Source organism: Acipenser ruthenus, chromosome 12 (assembly GCF_902713425.1).
Source record: "Acipenser ruthenus chromosome 12, fAciRut3.2 maternal haplotype, whole genome shotgun sequence".
In the NCBI taxonomy this organism is placed as follows: Eukaryota; Metazoa; Chordata; class Actinopteri; order Acipenseriformes; family Acipenseridae; genus Acipenser; species Acipenser ruthenus.
Window position 1 is genome coordinate 892,182 of NC_081200.1, and position 20,333 is coordinate 912,514.

General features: G+C 44.8%; 1 protein-coding gene across 3 annotated transcripts; it reads right to left on the minus strand.

The window, feature by feature from the left end:
- Window positions 1-896: 896 nt before the first annotated feature.
- LOC117417115 (AP-2 complex subunit mu) lies at window positions 897-19,512 on the minus strand. Of its 3 annotated transcripts, none has more exons than XM_059034264.1 (12): window positions 19,285-19,512; window positions 13,764-13,884; window positions 8,668-8,933; window positions 7,682-7,764; window positions 5,625-5,760; window positions 5,100-5,241; window positions 4,649-4,663; window positions 3,305-3,427; window positions 2,536-2,671; window positions 1,982-2,079; window positions 1,424-1,535; window positions 897-1,195 (listed from the first exon to the last, which is right to left on the minus strand). In XM_059034264.1, the coding sequence occupies exons 2-12, from the start codon at window positions 13,835-13,837 to the stop codon at window positions 1,061-1,063; spliced, it is 1,320 nt and encodes a 439-aa protein (XP_058890247.1). In that variant the 5' UTR covers window positions 13,838-13,884; window positions 19,285-19,512; the 3' UTR covers window positions 897-1,060. The 3 variants fall into 3 exon arrangements, with proteins under 3 accessions (XP_058890247.1, XP_033884818.1, XP_058890248.1); XM_034028927.3 differs by having other exon boundaries at window positions 19,332-19,511; XM_059034265.1 differs by lacking the exon at window positions 4,649-4,663 and having other exon boundaries at window positions 19,332-19,510.
- Window positions 19,513-20,333: the final 821 nt, after the last annotated feature.

A 20,333-nucleotide genomic window follows, 5' to 3' on the forward strand; every position in this document is an offset into this window, starting at 1 on the left:
CTCATAGAGGGGGGTGCAGGTACCCCTATAGGACTGGTGCCAGCAAAAGCACAATACTAAGAGTAAGGCAAGTTAGCCACTCTGACAGCGGTCCTGAAGGTGTGCCTGCTGCACAGAACACAGCAGTCTGGAAATACCACCTCTGCTTCACTCCTATTGAAAAACCTACAGAGAGATCATTAAACCCTCACCATTTTCTCATTTTATCTATTCTCTCTCTCCTCAAATATAGATTTTTGCCACCTTTTAAAATTTCCCTTTAAGCTTCCATTTTGATCACGAGAATGAAACACTGCAGCACTGGATACAGAACCTACAGCACAGAGGAAGGGTGAGAAAAAACAGTGAGGACCAGGGGGGAGTGTGGAGGGGAAACAGGGTTCCCCTAATGACTGCACATATAACATTTACCACTATCTATTAATCCCTATCGAGCACACTGAAAAAAAAAAGTTATAATTTCTATAACTCCATGTAGATACGTCCAGTTGCTGACTACACTAGAACTACAATACCTAAATAAAAAAACAACAATACGTACACACAGCGCACTTGAGAGCGAGAGCGAGGACGCAGAGTGTATGAGGATCATTAGAATAGTGAAGACACAGAGGGAAAGAGGATAATTCACTAGGAGAATAACAGGGCATTGTTAACTAAGCAGGAGAGAGAGAGAGAGAGAGAGAGAGAGAGAGAGAGAGAGAGAGAGAGGTGTGTTAAAAGAAAATAGTAAAACAAAATTAAAAATTAACAAAAAAGTCACAGATAGCTGGACACTAGCTCTGCTGGTCCAGTGAGGGAGACGATGGGGTATGAATGGATGAGAATGGGGCTTGAATGGACAAGGTCAGAAATGAGAGATGACAGGTGCAGGTTACTCAGCACAGACACATTCCCGAAGTTACATCTCATTTTATTCATTTCCATAGGGCCGGTGCATTATTTCATTGAATAGAATTCTGTTTTTAAATCCTGTTCCAGTGCTGGAGGGTAGGAGGGTAGAGATACCCAGCCAGGCTGGGCCCCCCTACACACACAGCGCCCCCTATCCAGCGGGCAGCTAGCACCGGGTCTCGTAGATGCCACTCCGGCCGATGTAGCGCACCCACTTAATCACATCGTGGTCGCTGTAGTTCAGCTTGGGCTCAAACACCTTCAGGTATCGAACCTTGAGCCCGGACGGTGCAAACGGGACCTGCAGAAACAAAGCAGAGCAGAGCCCACTGTTACACTGCAGCATGGACACAAGTGCACAGCCCACCGTTACACTGCAGCGTGGACACAAGAGCACAGCCCACCGTTACAATCAAAAAAAGTATTCTGAAGGATTATGAGAGGCGCCAAATATGATGCTGTAAAGTTCTGAGCTTATCTGTGCAGCAAACTAGCAACACAAACAATAAAAAAAAAAACCCAAGTGTACCTCGAAGTTCATGGAGATGGGCGGGCGGGCCCATTTCTTCTTGTCGTTGGTGGGTAGAAGCTCGATCTCAGCACTGATCTGAGACTCCTTCATCCCAGCCATTCTCTTAATCCTGACAGAGCAGAGAGAGAACTGATGAACAGGCACACTTAAACTCGCTGGCCATCCAGCGCAAGCATCAGGAGGGACGCTTTGTTTTGTAGTGCACTAAATAACAAATCCTGTAACTTAATCAACAGTAACAGCCTGTTAAGGAATGGAAGGTACAAATAAAGCAAAGCAGGTTATTTGTGTTGAAAAAGCACTGGTATTGGAATAAAGAACCCACTGTTGTATAATAGTCTCCATTGTCAGATACACAAAGTATTTCACCTCTACTTTGCTTTCCAGTGCACCTACAATATTTGAAAGCAGTTCTGTTAAGTTATAGGTTGATAAATCGTGACAGGCAAACCTTTCAATGTTTCAATCTTATAGTAACCACTCATTGTCATAGCTCCAATACAAATATTCTAGTCGTCTTCAAAGCCTTTACCGCTGTACTAATTGTGGACTTACTTCCAGACGATGGCGTTCTCGCTGGCCTTGTACTTGGCTTTCCCTTTCATGCAGATGACCTGGACTCCGCTGGTGTTGAGCGGGGTTGGGATGCGCACCTGGGAACCAGAGGATCACATGTCAGATGAAATGTTAAAGTATACTCATCTCTTTGGGGTTTCGTTTCTGAAAACGAACAAGCGGGGACTAAGTAAAGGAACTGAAAGGTCGCCAGTATGCATTCCTATTAAAAACCACACCAAACACTGCAAACTCCCTGCTGTTAGACAGCTGTAAAAAAGCTGGCTAGCCAGGGGATTGGAGTCTATTTACAGCATCCAGCTGCTTTAAGTGGGAGGGACCGGGTCTGTTCCAAAGATCAGAGGAACAGTCCTTTCAGCGAGATCCAGCCTGTCCCTTTGACACTCTGATAAATCAGCAGCCAGGACTGTACTGTTCGATCTGGATAGACTTGCATTGTCCTGATGGAAAGGCATTTTTAACCCGATCTAAAATCACAGTGGATGTTATTTTGACTCCTGCAGTGTGTCTACTTGCCCTTAGCAAACCCTCACCTCTATTTTCTGGGCCAGCAGGGAAGGCTTGAAGTTGGATTTGATGACCACCTTGACTTCCAGTTTAGTACGGCCGACCTCTCGGACCAAAGGAATCACTCGGAATGGCAGGATAATATCCTTGGTGGTGCGATACCTTCAATAAAACAAAACAAAGAAGCCCTTCAGCCCTCTGAGATGCCAGAACACCAGAACTGGATCAAATATGTCAACAGGGAAATCAATAGTTATTTTAATAGAATGCTTGTGGGGACCAGACTCAGATTCCAGCAGCACCTGCATCCTTTTTCAAAAGAAAGATTTTCAAATGTGAGAAGTTATTAACAGACAAGGCTGTTCACAAATTTCTATTATAAGAAAAAAATAAAAATAAAACGTTTAATACTCTAGAACAGGGTTTTCAACCTTTTCATCTCAAGTACCAGCGTTTCCAGCAGGGACCACCAGGTGTACCAGTAACCATGTGCAATCTTAAACTGCTGTCAAACAGAGACCTACCCCATTACAACCGCCTTTCCAACTGAAAATGTGATGCCGTCATCAAATTACTTGACAAGAGTTCAGCACTGAGAGGCTGCTTTGGAACCCCCATCACTAACTTTAAAAGTTCACAACAAATACCTCTCTCCATAATTTGTCATGGCTCTGTGATTGAGTGGTACGCAGGTCGATACAGTTGCACGCCTGTGACGCACCAGTACTGGTACGCGTACACAGGCTGAAAAAGCACTGCTTTAAAAGAGCATTACTGACTGAATGCAGTACAGACCTCATGAGCTCATACTCTCCGTCTGGCGGGATGAAGCTGATGCTCCTCTCCGAGTCGAACTTGCTGAGTCGCACGCACTGGTGGAAGGTGCAGTCGTCGATGGCGATGGACTGCTTGCCGCTGCTGGGATAGAGGTTACACAAATCCAAGTGAGACACAATAACCAGGAGGGGGGCGGCCGATCAAACTGGAGGTAGTGTTACTTTTAGGGATGATAGTCTTAGCTAGTTTGCGAAGAGCTTGCTGGAGGGTAGCGAGTCAAGATCAAACAACACAAGGCCTGCCGCGGTACATCATGGATGGACACGAGACTCCTGAGACAAACTCGCTGCTGAGCTACAGGTTCAGCTCATAGTAAAACCTGGAGCTGCTCAAACTGCTATGCAATGGGAGTCTAAAATCCACTCCTGTACAGTACAGCCCTGCACAAAAGTTTTGCATCACCCTGTAGAATGAACTAATTTTGCTTCATAAAGTCAAATGAAACCTGCTGAATAATGTTACAGTCACATTTTAGTTTATACTGTAGAATAGCTATTTATTTATTTATGCTTAGCTCGGTATAGAAAGATATGAGCAATCTTTCACAGAACTCTATCCAGAAATAACCAGCCATGCAGGGAATGGAGACATACTGGCGACACTGTAGGAAGGTTTTACATGAATCTGAAGGTGCAAAGGCCTGGCAGGCAGTGGCTATTTCCACAGCTTTGGGTCAGAACCCTGCCCTCCCCCATCTGTATTCCACAGCAGAAGACGATTCCACCTTAAATTTAAAAATGGCATTTCTTTTTTTGATTGTGAATTTGCATTGTGTTGAGTCTGATCTTGAAGACGCTGAGAAAAGACTTCTTATCTAAATATTTGTCCTTGAAAGTTTTTAGTTTGGCATTTCTAAATGGGTCTGATTGTAGCTATGCTATTGAATCTGTTTGTGGGACAGACGCATGCTATTTCAAAACAAACAGTTTCAACACGGCTCTGTCCTCCGGGTGCTTTGGAGCGGGTGAGGAAGGAGCTGGTTAAAATCCAATAATGCACAGACATCAAGGACGAGGGTACGAATAAAAGTGAAACCATTGACCCGTTCCACACTTAATTGTTTGTTAATTATGCCTGGTTTCCACTGCCTCTCCCCAGGTATAGCTGAGCTGGACAGTCTGGGTGAGGTGTAGCTGGAGGGTGTTTCCACTGACACACAGCTATAGCTCAGACAGGCAGCGGAAACGAGGCTTAAACCCTCACAGGCACAGAGGAGGAACACACGTGCACAAACACAGACATCACACAGTGACAGAGCAAAAGCTACAACCAAAAACTCAGCAGTTTCATTGTGTCTACTACCTGCCCCCCAAGTCACTGCGCGCCGCAACAAACCAAGGAAAGAAAAAGAAAATCAGAACCCAGAAGCATTTCACTGAACAGAACACAACCTTAACAATATACACGCCTAAAACAAGGAAAGGACTACTGTGCTATAAAAACAACATTAAAAAACTCAAAATGTCCAGTTTTTAAATTAAGTGGACACACAAATGTACCCTATTTATATATTTTAATTTTAGATGCTATAAAATACAAATTTTTGTTGTTTTTTTACACACATACACACAAAGGATGCTTTAACCCTCCTGTGGGATCCTGCTCACTTTTCTACTTGGCCAACTGTTTATACCCCAATTCCCTTTGCCAAGATAAAAGCAACACACAATGCGACCTGGAATAAAGGAAGCAGTGGCGACGCCACAGGAAGGTTACGCAGCTGAAGGCCCAGTTAACCCTTCTCTTCTCTCACCTCTTGCTGGTCTCGTCCGCGGTGCCCTTCCCCTGCTTGTCGATGACGATCTTGTCGTTCATCCCAAACTTACACTCAGGCATCCCACTCAGGTAGCTCTTCATCACCACCCTGCCTGACACGTGGGCACTCAGCACCTGGCCTGAAAGCAAGACAGAGACAGTGAGGAGAGAGTGACAGAGAGAGAAACCACAGCTGGATGGAAATAGGGCAGCCACCTTTTTTAAGCTGGCATACTACAATTGAACAGCAGATGGGGCCCAAGTGCCCGAATATATCAGGGAAACGTCTATTTATTTGAAAGCAGGACCAGGTTTGACCAGTAACCTGTTTGTGGCACTCCCATTAGAAACATGTTGTTCTGTAACTTTCATAGGGTCCTGCTTTATTCCTGACACACCCCTCCAATCATCATCATCATCCTTCACATCCCCCACTGCAATTACAGGTTTAATACAAGACTGAACGGCAAGATGCCTTGACGTATCCTCCACACAGTTGACTCGTTCATTCAGGCTTCACTACCTTGTGGAGACATGAGCAGGTTGACGCTCTCCAGGACATCCAGAAAGAGCTCGTTGCGCCGGTACTTGATCCCCTCTCGTCTCCAGCCGATCTGCCCCGTCACCTGGCTGGTGATCTGAGACTGCTCCTCCTTGGTCTATAGAGGGGGGGCACACACAGTGTACAGGCTGTAAGTGTACAACTCGGAGAGCGAAGCACTTAAACACTGCGACATTTAACCAGACCTCACAACTTAAAAAAAAAAAAAAAAATTCAACTGTTATCAGGGCAGCAGTTTGCATGTGTATTCCAAGCAACGGCATTAGGCCCATTCCACATTCCGTGTGTTACAGTGTGGAGCACACACACCCTCCACATTGTAATGTAGGTTGAAAACTTGGTGCAACACATATTTGTAAAGTTATACAGCCAAAGGGTGATTCATTTAGAAAAAATCCACAAGGAGCGATTCAGTGCTTAATGTTGCTGTAACACACGGAACGTGGAGTGGGCCACTAGCAAGACAAAAACATCAGCAGCTGGTTTTGCTATTTAGTAAAAAACAGTCACTTGCAGATCCTTTAAGGTACAGCGTGAATGACCAAACCCTGAGCTGTGGATAAACTGGTCTGAAGGGGTAGCGTTCCTACCTGGTGCTAGAGGAGGGTCCACAACCAAGCGCAGAGAGCATAAGGAAGAAGCACAAACCACAGCCAGCACACGCAGAGTTAAACACACAAGCGCACAGGAGGGTGGGGGTGCCGGAGCGAGAGAGAGAGAGAGACACACAGACAGAGAGAGGTGGTTAGGCCCGGTATTCCAAGCTCTTACAACACACAACAGTAATCATTTTTCAACAGGATAGCACCAATATCTAGAATTGTGCACTAGCTAAAAAATATATATATATTTCTCTTTTTTAGGACAGTACAAACACAGCACATGTTAGCAGGTGATGTGGTTAAACAGATTATCGTATCGTTTGTCTTACTTGTGCGAAAAAGAAAGTTAACTTGGCTTGCAATAATAATTTACACAGCTGACAAAGTAAAGGTAAAAACTCACTTCCTAAAGCATTTAATTGCAAAGTAAAATTATCAACAATAAAAAAAAAAATGAAAAAATGAAACACACAACACTGACATTCTGTTTTGGCTCAGACACCCACATTGAAACAATTAGATCCAATATACTCTGGAACTGGGTTGCAACTCTGCCTTGTAAATACTAGGGTTTCAGCTGCACTGTGAAACTGGGTGTAAAGCTGCACTGTGAAACTGGGTGTAAAGCTACATGATCACCTCGTTGCAGTATCAAACGGGGCCCCCCATTTATAGTCAATGATACCAGACAGTTGCATGGTGCCGATCACAATGGGTTGACACCATTTCCTCCATCATAGAACTTGAGAGATTGTTTTCTATCAGCCTGCAATCTTAACTGGGTTAGGTAGCAAAGGTCTCTTCAACACATTGGGAAATCAGGGGAAAAACAGCCTTTTCCAAGAAGTGTGCTGCTGAGTCAGGGAGAAAGGGCTCTGCAACAACAGACAGGGTTGCAGCCCCTCCCAGGTGAGGGATTGGAGGGGGCGCACATGTTTTATCAGCACTAACAGGAACTGACTGTTTTAACAGGCCTCACATCTGGGAAGCAGGCGTGCTGGGGAAGCAGAGGGGGAGGAGGGGCAATTCAACAACAAAAGTTGAAACTGCTATCTTCCAGTGCCATCAGGCTGGTTCAGCACATTGCGAAACACCCAGGGCTGGTCTAACTGACTGTTAACTTTCCTTTGCAGCTGGCCAGTGCAAAGCATGGGAATAGGAATCACACAGGAACTGAAGAGTGAAGCTACAGGCACGACATCCTACCTAGACTCAAGACAGGGAGATCGGAAAGGGTTGTGGTGGATATCCACATGTCGAGGTTCTGTAGAGGTGATCTTCACTTTGCAATCCCCAGTAAACACACCACCCCCACCGTACATCACACTGAGACGCCGGACAGCGGCGCGGTCCGTCTCGAGTCGAACACAGAGTACAGCATGCAGACAGCGGGCGCGCCCTCGCGGCAGTCTTTACCTGGCTCTTGATTCCTTGCTGGGTGATGAACGTTTTCAGGGCTCCCGTCTCGGAATTCTGGGGGTAGCCGAAGTCCAGGATTTCTAAAGAGAGAAATCAGCATTAAGATGTGGTGGGAGAACAAGGTCATGCTGCTGCTTGAGCAGTTCAGATGGTAAACTGTGTCTGTGCCTGGAATATCACATACTGTGTATTTACACTTCAAGATTACGATCTTTCCTTCACAGCAGGGCTCGTTATGAGCAGCTAAATCCCTCCTCCCCATCTCCCATGGAAACCAGGGCCTGTAAGCATTTTCTTCTTAAGCACCGGTGGCTGAGCAACACCTAAAATCTGTATAATCCTCAAGTTTGGCAGCATCGTTTCTCACTAGTTTTTTTTTTTGTGTGTGTGTGAAATGCAGCATGCAGTTTGTTATTCTGATCTCAGGAAACATTTACAGATAGCTGGAACCATTACTAGAGATGCATCCTGTATACAATGCCTGCTAGAAAGGCCTTGACAGAAGTTCATTAACGCTGTAACTCTTAGGAAATGATACAATGGTGACATATGGAAATGGATCCCAGTTTGAACTGTGCATCGCCAGCACTTCATGCACTAGTTCAGTAGAAGGACGGTCTCTCAGGCCAACACAATGAAGCACAGCACAAAATTCACAAGAGGGTGGTAAAGGAATAGAAAGACACGTCACCACTCACGCACACACAAATCCATTACTGGGATTTAATAATGACTATGAATTAAATAAAAAAAATCCTTCAATGAAGAATAATCTAGCTGTGCAGTATTTTCTTTAGGTTTTGATTTTCTCATATTAATTCAATAAAAATCAAAACCTAAAAAAACTACAGCAAAGCAGAAAGGGATCCCAAACACAAACTAAAAAACCCACGGTCTCTTATCTGCCCACCAGGTCCCAAAAACAATGCAATGTAAGACTGCTCTTGGCAGTACCCCACCCCTCCCCTCCCTCCCGGGCGTACCATCCAGCAGCTCATAGATCAGGACGAAGTTGTTCTTGATGTTCTCCTCGCTGATCTTGCCGAAGTAGGCGGTCATGACGTCGCACATCTTGTACAGGAACTCGAACACCATGGCCGCGTTGACGTTCTGCTTGGTGACGGCTGCCAGCCAGATGTTGGAGCGCTTGACGTGGAAGAAGCTGGTGCGGGCGATGTTGGTGACCGGGGAGCGCACCTGCTGCCGGGCGTGGATGACGTTGACACGGAAAGCATCCACGGCGTTCCGCCTGTCCAGAGAGAAGGAGGGAGGGGAGTGGAGGAGGCAGACAGTGTCAATCCAGAGGGGCACTCCATTAACGCTGCAGCATGTACACGTATTCAAAGCTCTAACGGCTAGTCTGCAAACATAGCAATATCTAATGACACACCCCATATTGAGTTTTTAAAAAAAAAAATTATGTTAAACATAAGGAAATATCTGCAAATGGATGGACGCCTTTGTAGAAATAAATTATGCAAGAGGTCAAAATCTGCATTAAGTTGGAACCTTGATTTCATTTTAAAAGTACTACATCCTGATAACACTTAAAGGCTTCCTTTTCATGAGGAAAAGAACACACACAAGGAGCACTTTTTATGGGTTTAGGAATACGCTCAAATGTTTATCCTCATCACTCAGAACTTGCAAGAAATTATTGAAGAACTTGTGCAGTTAAATCGATTGCCGTCATCAGTTTTTATATAAAAAACATTTGTAAATGTTGGTAAATATGGTCAGTCTCAAAACGACAGCTGTGTTGAGAACAGCAAGACTTTAACAGAGACACCCTTCCCCATGTTCAACGGCTGTGCTGTCGTGCAAGATGAACAAATGAAATGCAACATATTTACAAACAAGGAGGCACGCCTGCAGAACTAGAGACCAGTCAATAGTATGCATTGACCAAAATATCCCAGCAACAGAGAGGCTTCCACAAGCAAATCATACAAACTACAGACTGCACGGTGACCAACACTGAGCACAAAACAAGCCCACGAAGGATTTAATACAGCGACGGGGTGGATACAGTCAATGTCACTTCAAGGGGCTTCTCAGATAGATGAGCAGGGAGAATGTTTCAGAACAGTGACAGACAGTAGAATGTATTCCAGTTATTGCACAACTGGCTGCATGTGAAGGGCTCCAATGGTGGTGGTATTTGGTATCTGAATAGGCCCCGCCCCATTCCATGATGAGAAAACATGGGATTGACTTATTGACCATACAATTGTATAGACCCTCAGCCCCAGCCCAACCCCTTCAGTCCCAGAGTCCCGAGGCAGGGCTCTCTCAAGACTTGGCTGCATTTCATTTGCACAATTAAAAAGGACAGCGGTTTCCAGACTAGGAGAGAGGTTTGTATTTCATATAACCCAGCTTGGTGGGGGTGGGGAAGAAGCCAATCCTGTTGCTCATAAAAGTTAAATACAATTACAATTATGAACTGTACATCCGTTGAGGAGAAAACACTTGCCAAGTCATAACAGCTTCCAGCTGTCAGCTCTGAAATGCAAAGGCACCCGCCCCGCTGCAGTCTCCCAAGGGTTAGTCAATGGCAGGGGGCGGACACCACTCCCCACTGCAATGATGGAGCGCACAACCAGACACCCCAATCATACCAAGCGTTAGTCAATGGCAGGGGGCGGACACCACTCCCCACTGCAATGATGGAGCGCACAACCAGACACCCCAATAATACCAAGGGTTAGTCAATGGCAGGGGGCGGACACCACTCCCCACTGCAATGATGGAGCGCACAACCAGACACCCCAATAATACCAAGCGTTAGTCAATGGCAGGGGGCGGACACCACTCCCCACTGCAATGATGGAACGCACAACCAGACGCCCCAATAATACCAAGCGTTCAGTGATGGTCCAGGGAGCAGGTCTGCTATGTTACCGAGGGCAGGATCATTGCACTCAAACTGGCACCACCCACCCCACTCATGTGTGAATTCATCTAAATGGAGCTTATAAAAACTCTGTAAATTAATGAGAATAATGTAAAACTATCATTTTAACCATTCGTAAGCATATGCTATAGCCGGCAGTGTAACAGATTCAGTTTTCTCCACTCAACGGTTGCTATACAACTCAATGGGGGGTATTTTCATATTGCATCTTAATAAACAGCTTGATGGATGTTTTAAAATGTACTGGTGTTTGAAAGGCAAAGAAAGTAAATCAGCCACATAGCCATTTTTTTAAATTGTATTCAGGGATGGAAATAAGACTCCTATTGCACATCAGTATCTCCATTCCAGGTTTTACTATGAGCATGTATAGCTAAAACACTCAGTTGAGTCTTATTAAACTCACAGTAAAACCAGAAATGTATCAAACTGCTATGCAATGGGAGTCTTGTATCCATCCCGGTTTTATCATTATACAGACACATACTTAACATTGAAGTTTAATGTCATCTCTTGGTGTACTTACTAAGGATCTCCAGGACCAGCATCGCTGGGTTTCTACTGGCTTGAAGCTGTTTCTGTAAAGGGACGGTACCGAAGCGTTTGGATTGAATGATCCGGCAGAGAGCAAGACCACTTAATAAAAGTCCTATATGACCCCTGGTCAGCCTTCACATGGCTGATTTCCAGCCCCATGACTGGCACTCCCCTGCTGCAGGAGGACTGGCACTTCAGCAGCCTGACCGATTAGAGAACAGAACTGGGGCTCAAGGTGGCGTTCAGGCTGGGTGTTGAGCGCATGGTTGCAGTTCTCTCTCAGCAGCCTGGGAGCACAACATGCCGTTCCTGGGTTACAACTTGTTTTTTCAGAGATTTCTGAATTCTGGTTGTTCACAATCCAATGCTTTGGAAGCAGCCACCAATCTGCATTGCTTTCAGGTGCACGTACAAAAGTCCTAGATTTTTTTTGTTTTCTGCAGTTTACAATCTATGTACGAGAAAGCACTTGCACTGTGCATTATTAAACACCGGGATGGGAACGGTCCAGTCCTGGGAGAGTTTCTGCTTTGCCACACCAAAGCGAAGCGATGGAAGGAAGGAAGGAAGGAAGGAAGGAAGGAAGGGGAGACAGGGCTACTTCCTCCGTATTGTAACGGGCTCCCCAGTTTGGCTTGGTTAAAATGAATAGGCACTGAAAGCATGGTCAGCCAGCCATTGCATAGCAGCGTGTGTCAATAAGACGGAAGTGATTATTCCATGGGTGTTGGTTCTTACCTATTCCTAGAGCAGCCAATGAGGAGATGAGATGGAGAGAAATGGCACCAGCAAAGGGAAGGAAAGGGAGGAGAGGAGTGACAGATTGAGAGATAGGGTTAGAAAAAGAAAAACACATAAAGCACAATGAAATCTAATGCAAAAAAGAAAGGAAGCTAAACACTTTGCATACAAGTAAAAAATGAAATACACCACAACCTTTGGATTAATGACACACCAATATAGGAAGCATCAGTCACAGGCAGAGGCTCAAAGCAGCAGCATAGTGTTCATTTAAAATGTAGTCTGTGCCTTTAGTAAAAAGGTCACAGATTTCTTAGCTTAATTAAAGCTCCTTTCAGCTCTAGACACCAAAACGACATGCCTTAGCCTATTAACACCCAGTTGCACCTTTTCCATATCTGTGCCAAACAGCAAGCACAGGACAATACACCGGAAAGGCTTGAAGCTTGGAAGCAGTTTGCCATGCATGGTCTCTGTTTGCATTACTGTGCTGGAGGAGTTTCACTTCCCCCTGGTGAATATTCGCTGTCCTGTAACAGACAAGCCACGATGCTAGTGCAAGGTTAACAAGCCAGCACTGCTACTGCAAACAAACTTGCATTCCACAATACTGTTTTACAAGGCAAAGATGCAACTGGCTAGCAGCAGACACACACAAATTACAAACCAAATGTCCGCAAAGGTTTGCATGCTGTAGATTCTGTACGCAACAGGTGGAGACAAAACACCCCTGAAATTATTTCTTAAGCCTCTGCTGTCATGCTCTGGCTTCCCAGGTTCTTTCAGGTTAAAATGAGAGTTGTAGCCAAACTGCCTGAAAATGACATGAATCCCTGAGCCCTACAGCCTGCTCTCCATTACCTTCCGGGACCAAGGTCCAGTTCCCACCGGAGCGCCACACATTTCAACATATTGTAATGTCCCTTAGTGTTAGTGAAGGTATCCCAACCGAGCCGGGTCGGGTCAAAACGACTCATTGACGAGATGCTAAGGGTAAAGACACAGCAGGGACCCAGTGCATTTCAGGAGTGCAGACACATGCCTTCCTCCAGGGGAGAGTGCAGGATGCATTCAGAAGAGGGGGGAGATTGCACTGCGTCCTTACTGTTCTGGAGCAAGTCTTAAATAAAACGGGGCTCGCCGGAGCCAGGGAAAACCCACATGCATCACACGCCACGGCGGGGAAAATAATCAAGTGCATTTTCTTTAGCAACTACAGGCAGTATTTTGAGGGGTTTAACAATGCCTCATGTAAAGATTTTAATTAAAGTCAGGTCCACATGGCAAACAAATACGAGTGAGTCCGACAGAATAGCCAATTATTTCAATGAGATCATATTGCAGTGGAAACAACTGAAGAGAATACCGATAGTCTTCATTGTTTGGAACCTTGGATTTATTGCCCCATTCTCCAGAACAGGTATGTATTACTTGAGTTAGTTTCACACACAATATCTGACCTCACTTGTGCGCAGACATGCATGGAAATGTACTCTCTATCTTTTTTTTTTTTTCACCCTGCAAGGATAAGGAGAAGCCAGCAGACATGTTACATTAGTTTCACTCCAGGGCTTTACTCCAATCACAGGATTGATGGAAGTGACATCACTGCCCATCTCGAACCCCTGAAAACACATGCGCATCATGCTTTATAGAATAAAATCACAGAGCACAATACAAACCATGTTTAGCTTTCCCCTTAGGACAGCATGGTTCCTCCTAATGTAACACTATACCACCCCCCAGCATTATGCTTTACTAAACAAATAGACTGGTGGCTATACGATTAAAAGGAGGTCCCGTATCAATACTCCTGGTCACTAAATGCCTGGTTGGAATATGAACCCAGGCTGGAGTGGTTTGCATGTTCCTACAGCCACTCACCCGATGTCATCTCTGTAGACTCGGGAGATCAGTACCTCCCCCTTGTGGTTGTAGATGAACAGTCCTCCAATCATTGTGAAGTCTGCTTCAGTCGTCCCTTCCCATGGCGATCAAACCAGCCCTGAAACGCAAGCATGGGGAGGAGGGAGAAATACATTAGACACCATGACTTAGAACCGTGAAGGCTGGCAATGTTCAACACAGCGACCACGTGCAAAGAGGAACGCCTCTACCCAAGTAAACCATGTGCTGGGACCCCACACTATAAGGCTACCATGTTCACATTGGTTTGGTTATTAATGCTTTCCATTTTAATGAAATGCTGAATATTGCACAAACATTTCTCACCCCTCCACTTTGTGTTGCAGAGAAAGACGGAAAGCAGTAATTTCTATCTTTAAGGCTATCCTACTCAACAGCTAATCTGCCTCCCTCTTACACAGATTAAGCTGTCAAGCCGAGAGTCCTGGCAAGAACTCCCTGTGATGCGTTAAAGAGTACAGAACCCGACAACAGGGCAGCACTAGGAGGTTCAAGCACACCTCTAACTGCCCCGAATGTGAGCCGACACAGGCCAGGCAAAGCCCTTGCACACCCCTAACTAACACGGCTTCACCGCCTGACCGTTCAGGCTGTCTCTCTGGAAAAGAAATTCCATCATGAAGAGCTTCTCCATCCCTGCAGTAAGCAATGAGATCATGACTGTGAATGACCTTGCTGTGTTTCACTCTAAAGCATTCTGCTTGACCTCCTTCCCACACACTAACTCAGCAGTTGTTTCATAGAGACATGAGAATTACAGCCTGCCTGGTTTCCTGCAAGGCAGTGTATCCACCCAGACTGTTCAGCAGAGAAAGAGCTACCCGTCTCTGATTTTTTAATTATCTGGGTGGGTTTAAAACGACAGCACAAAAAGCACACACACACAAGACTCCCGACTTTCTGCAATGTACCAGTTTAGCTCCCCTAAGCTCATCTGTCACTGCAGGCTTTGCAATAGATCAAATGACATTTTGTTCTGCTCCTACAGGAACCTACAAGCAATGCAAATATTTTTGGAGAAATAACGAATATAACAGAGCAAGGAAGGTGTGCATCATATTGAACACCATGCTGGGGCACAGAGAGGCTGTTACATCATCCTGGACAAGACTGGACACCTGCACTGAGCATCTACACAAACCAAAAGAATGGGCCGGTTTCCAAGACTTCCAACAACCCTTAAACATGACGTGCAGAATGTCCGTGCAAATCGAAGGGCTTGCCGCTTTCGTATTTCAGATGTCTATCCGATGAACCCTCCATCTTAACTCCTAATCCTCCCCGTGTGCCAGGGGGGAACGACAGAGAAAAACCACCTCTCACACGCAGCTTCAAAAGAAGAGCTGTGAGAAACCCAGCAGCACTGGAACTGAACGGACACCGTCGAGCCAACCAGGGTTGGGGTCAATTCCGAATGTGTTGGTAAACTCCAATTCAATTCAAGAATTGGAATTTGAAATGAAAAAATCTTCAGGATATAGAATTGGAATTTGAATTGGAATGAAAGGAAATTTAAATCCATGAAATTCCACTCATGGCATGTAACAACATAGGAGTGAAAAACTAAAGGATTAAATAACAGATGAATAAAGAAAAACAAATTAAGGACTACTGTAGCTCGTAAACATCTCATTACAAAAATGCAAAAAACTAAGTTTTGAAAGCTTTGAGCCATGCTTAAGATACCGTATTTGAAAGTATATAAATGCTGTTGCAATCAGTATTGTTTATGGTGATATAATATAAAAGTATATAGTATAAAATAAATGTGGCATTTGACTTTTTAAAATGAGTGGAATTTCAAGGAATTAAATTCTATTTCCTTTCATTCCAATTCAAATTCCAATTCTGTATCCTGAAGATTTTTTCAATTAAAATTCTTGAATTAAATTGGAGTTTACCAACAAATTCCAATTCCATTCGGAATTGACCGCAACCCTGGAGCCAACGTTCCCAGCCTGCGTTGGGGAAACGTGTCAGGTCTCTGGTTACATAGCGACACAAGTTCTCATTCTGAAAACAGGGTAGCAAGATACCCCGATGCAGGACTATAGGTTACTGACCGAGTACCTGGACTTGCTGCTTTCCACACAAGATTCACCTCCCGCTCCCCCTGCCCGTCCCCCAGACTCCTGCGTGATGAACTTTCTCGTTTCATTGGCAGGTTTGAGTGGAATGAAGCAGTCAGCGCCACAGGAGCAAAGGGATCAAAGTCTTGGGATCCATCAAGCCATGAAGAGCCTTCACACTGGCAGCTGAACATCTCACACTCAAGTTTATGGCTGAGATTAACAGAGCCAAATAAAAACCTTTCAACTATGTTACATAATAACATGTGTCACAGTTTGGACTTCAGGTTTATAGTTCCTACTGATACAGAAGTGATAATGGAAGCATTACACACTGCGTTTAAACTCTGTTCTTTTGAGGTACCTTTGTGACTGAATACAACCCTTCCTGGAGTAGCAAGGAAGAGCTGCAGGCTGGCCTCTGCAGCGATAGGTCCTGATCACAGAGAGGCTGCACTAATCAGTACCTCACTGTGATAGAGCAGTCCTGAAAACCTAAAACAAGAGCCGCAAACCTCCTCCTGGAATGGCAGTGCACACTGCAATACACACCCGCTTCAGCACGCAGTGTATGGTTCAGCAAGTGGTGCAGACTGCCCTCCATACGTGAAACATTGAAAACCAGACGGTCTTTGTGCTTCTTTCATCATCGCAGTGAGAGTAACCTTCTTCTCTTTAACCTCATGACGACTGGATGTAAATTAACATAACATCTGAAAGGAAATCAAGTGCTACTACAGTACCGAGCAGGAACTCCACTTTTTTTTTTTTTAGTTAAAGCTCAGGCTGCAACCTAGCTTCTATTTGTCAACAAGGTTCATTTGTTTGAAGTCAAAAAATAATTAGCCAGGTATTGGATTTTTACCAGGACACCAAGGTTAGCATTATTTGCAGATTAGACAGTGATTTGTGCCTCATTCTCAGAGCAGCACTGTGCACTGCCATTTGTGATGGTGCAACAATAGCCATTTTTTCTCCAACCAATCATGAAAGAACATTGAAACATGATAAACCCATGTTCTTTCCACCTGTGAACACAATATACTCTCAATACTCCTGCATGGAAAACATTTCACCCTGCAGGGCCTATCTTGTGCGCACGCTAAAGCAATGGCAGCTTGTTACTCCACACCCTCCTCCACCAGTTAGACGCGTTATCTGGTCTAGTTGGGTCTTGGCTAAGCACTGATAATGACTGCAAGGGGGGGGGGGGGAGGGGGGAGGGTAGTCATGGCTCCACACGCGAATGGACGCTTTGCCCTTTTGCTTTGCTTCCAATCAGTCTGAACTGACCAGAGTAATTTCACTTGTGCATATCCTGGGGCATCACTCTCCCTGTCTCAGAACACAGAGAGGCTCACACAGGCAATCCAAGCCTCTGTCTATCTGAGCTCTATCCTGTCCCAGACTCACAGAACATGCAGCAGCGCCTGTCTCCTGTGATTTCGTCCTGTAGTGATTAACAGGGTCAACAGACACAGGACTGCTATTGTAGTGAGAGGGTATGGGTGCTCAGATACAGAATACAAATCTATAAAGGAACCTAATATTCAAAACCAGCTCTCGCTGGCACTGTAGGGTCTAGATAGTAAAAAAAAAAAAAAAAAATCTTTCTAGGGAAAATGACAACTCTGAGAAAGCAAGGTCCGACCAAGCACCTACTGATCAGCCAGGCGCTGACCCTGTGTGTGGCTGAAGGCAGGTCCCCAGTACATTTAACATCTGTGTATGTATAATACAGAATGCCACAACAGGACCTAACCAACATGAACAGTCTGTTTGTGCACTGTACTAGCAGGTGCGTGCAAGGGTTTTTCTTCCTAACTGTGGAAGACAAACACAGCGTAACTGTACACAGGAGCCAGGACTGGCCTCCAGATGGCCCAGTGCAGTGCCAGCGAGCTCAGCTTTCAAAGACCTTGTGAGACCTCAGCTGTGGGAATCAGGGCTCCCCACTGCAGAGGTGCTGGTGTATAGCATGAAGGCAAGAGCAGTGGACTGCAGTGCAAGAGGGAGCACATCAGGCCTGTCCACTGTGAACACACACTACAATGCACTGCCCTGCACTTCCATTATTTAAAATGATGCTTCTATAAACACAAATGGGACCCACGTTGTGGCTGGCAAGCACCACTGTCCTGCTTTGCAAGGCTCATTAAATACTGCATTTCCTTATCTGTACTTACGTCTTTTAAATGGATGCAATATACAAGTAACACTATTTGCATCTACAGAAATTTGAAACATTTGATAGCACCTATCCTAGCCACTCAGGGTCTTTACACAGAGGTGCTGTAGATACCAATACGCACAAATAAGTGTGCTTATCAATTTATGAGAGACTTCAGACCCAGACATAAGCTTTCATTGTCTGAATGATTCCTAGCAATGTGGCTCAGAACAGCAGATATTGCGTTGGCTTCAGCATCGGAGGGGAGCATAGCTGAATTGCGCTTGTTCAGTAACTGCACGTCATTTCAACAGAGAATATTCTGTCATTATGATCCCTACATATACTGGTAGTCGAGAAATTACAATATTTACGAACTAGTGCTACATCAATTTTCCATATTTATATATAACACCGCTACTGTATTTCAATAACCCTACCTCCCGCCCATGCAAGGACAGAAATACGCCCACAGAATAAAAACGCAATTCAAGATGTCGCCCTGCTTTAGGAATACCGTCTCTACATTGCGCTGTGTATCAATTTTCACCGATGCTCACCACTGTACCACCAAATCTCCCGCTGAGACACACTTATGAAACCATATGAAAACATACACTTCCCAAACCAATGGACAGTGAAAGACGCAAAGGTCCCGTTTTTTTGTTTTGCTATGCTAGTCCATCGGATGCAGAATTTCATTTAAGGGTGTGGGCTGTACTGGCGCCGGGCTACTAGTGTAGCCCTGTCAAGTGATTTTACCATCTGCAGCAGGCAGGCAATGACTACCGATAGCAAAACCCAGCCCCCATTACACAAGCCGAGTATATTATAATAATACATTAAAGGTAAAACAGCCTAACGACATATCCACCAAATACACGAATGAATGAGATATCGATCCGTTTCCAAAATGTCTGCCTGCGTCTCGGTCACCAGATCACTTATTTACTTCACCCGGCGCGACTCCGATCAGAAACACATAACTGTCAATTGATATATAAGCCAGGATTCAGTGTGCTGGTTTTAATTGTGTTTAGATACGTCCCAATAATAATAGGGAAGACTACATTCAGCTGCTGCCTCTACCCATAGGAGGATACCAGTAGTAAGCAAGATGTCTACCCCAGCATCTACCCTAAATATAACTGCCATGTTTTCAGTTATGAGCCGTGTACAATTCCCATTTAGAACAAGCCCAATGTTATTTAAGATTTTTTTTAAAAAAAGGTTCACAGACCCCCAGCTCCGGAGACGTGGCTCTTATTTCCCAGTTCCTCCGCTCACCTGTCTCTCTCTGTGTCTCTGTCCCCCGCGTCAGGGTGTTTTCATCGATCCCTTTTCTCCCTGTGTGCGGTGTATATGAGCAAGGAGCCTCTTCCGCGCTCTCTCCCGTCTCCTTTCCAAGATGTCCGACTCTCCTTCCTTCCTCAGCGGCGCCCCGTCAGCTGACACAACGTCACGCCGGCGTGACGTTTCTCGCAGGCACAAAAAAAAAAATTGGACCGCCCATTTAGGGTGTGGTTTTTAGTGTTTCAAAATGAGGTAAAGACACCGCGTTCATTGGTAGATGTGAGTTAAGCCACGCCCACACGCTCTTCTTAAAGTGGTGATGTCCTATTTCATTGTTGTTTTTACACGTTAATTATTATTATTATTATTATTATTTATTTCTTAGCAGACGCCCTTATCCAGGGCGACTTACAATCGCAAGCAAATACAAATACATTCAAGTGTTACAATATAAGTCATACAATAAGAACAAGAAATACAATAATTCTCAAGTGTGACAAATCACAATTCAATAATACAGCAGATAATAGTGAAAGTTACATCAGGATATGATTAAATAGTGATAGTTACATCAGGATATGATTAAGTACAAAATGATAATGATAGCTGTGTGGCCTTTAGCTACCTGTACACCCGATGGAACAATGTCGTCTTATAGCTAAGTGATGGTAAATAAGGACATAAGAACATAAGAAAGTTTACAAACGAGAGGAGGCCATTCAGCCCATCTTGCTCGTTTGGTTGTTTGTAGTTTATTGATCCCAGAATCTCATCAAGCAGCTTCTTGAAGGATCCCAGGAGGTATGACACAGGCCCGGTTTTTGGGATGGAACCGCATAACAGTCTAGCGTTTTGATTGGTCCATGTCTGTCACATGAATACGTCGTCACACGAGTGGAAAAGCGTGGAGGCATTTTTAACATTGTGATCAGATAGAGAGGGTGATCTGCTTTACACAACCTTACCATTAAAATATAATGTGGTATTACACTGTAC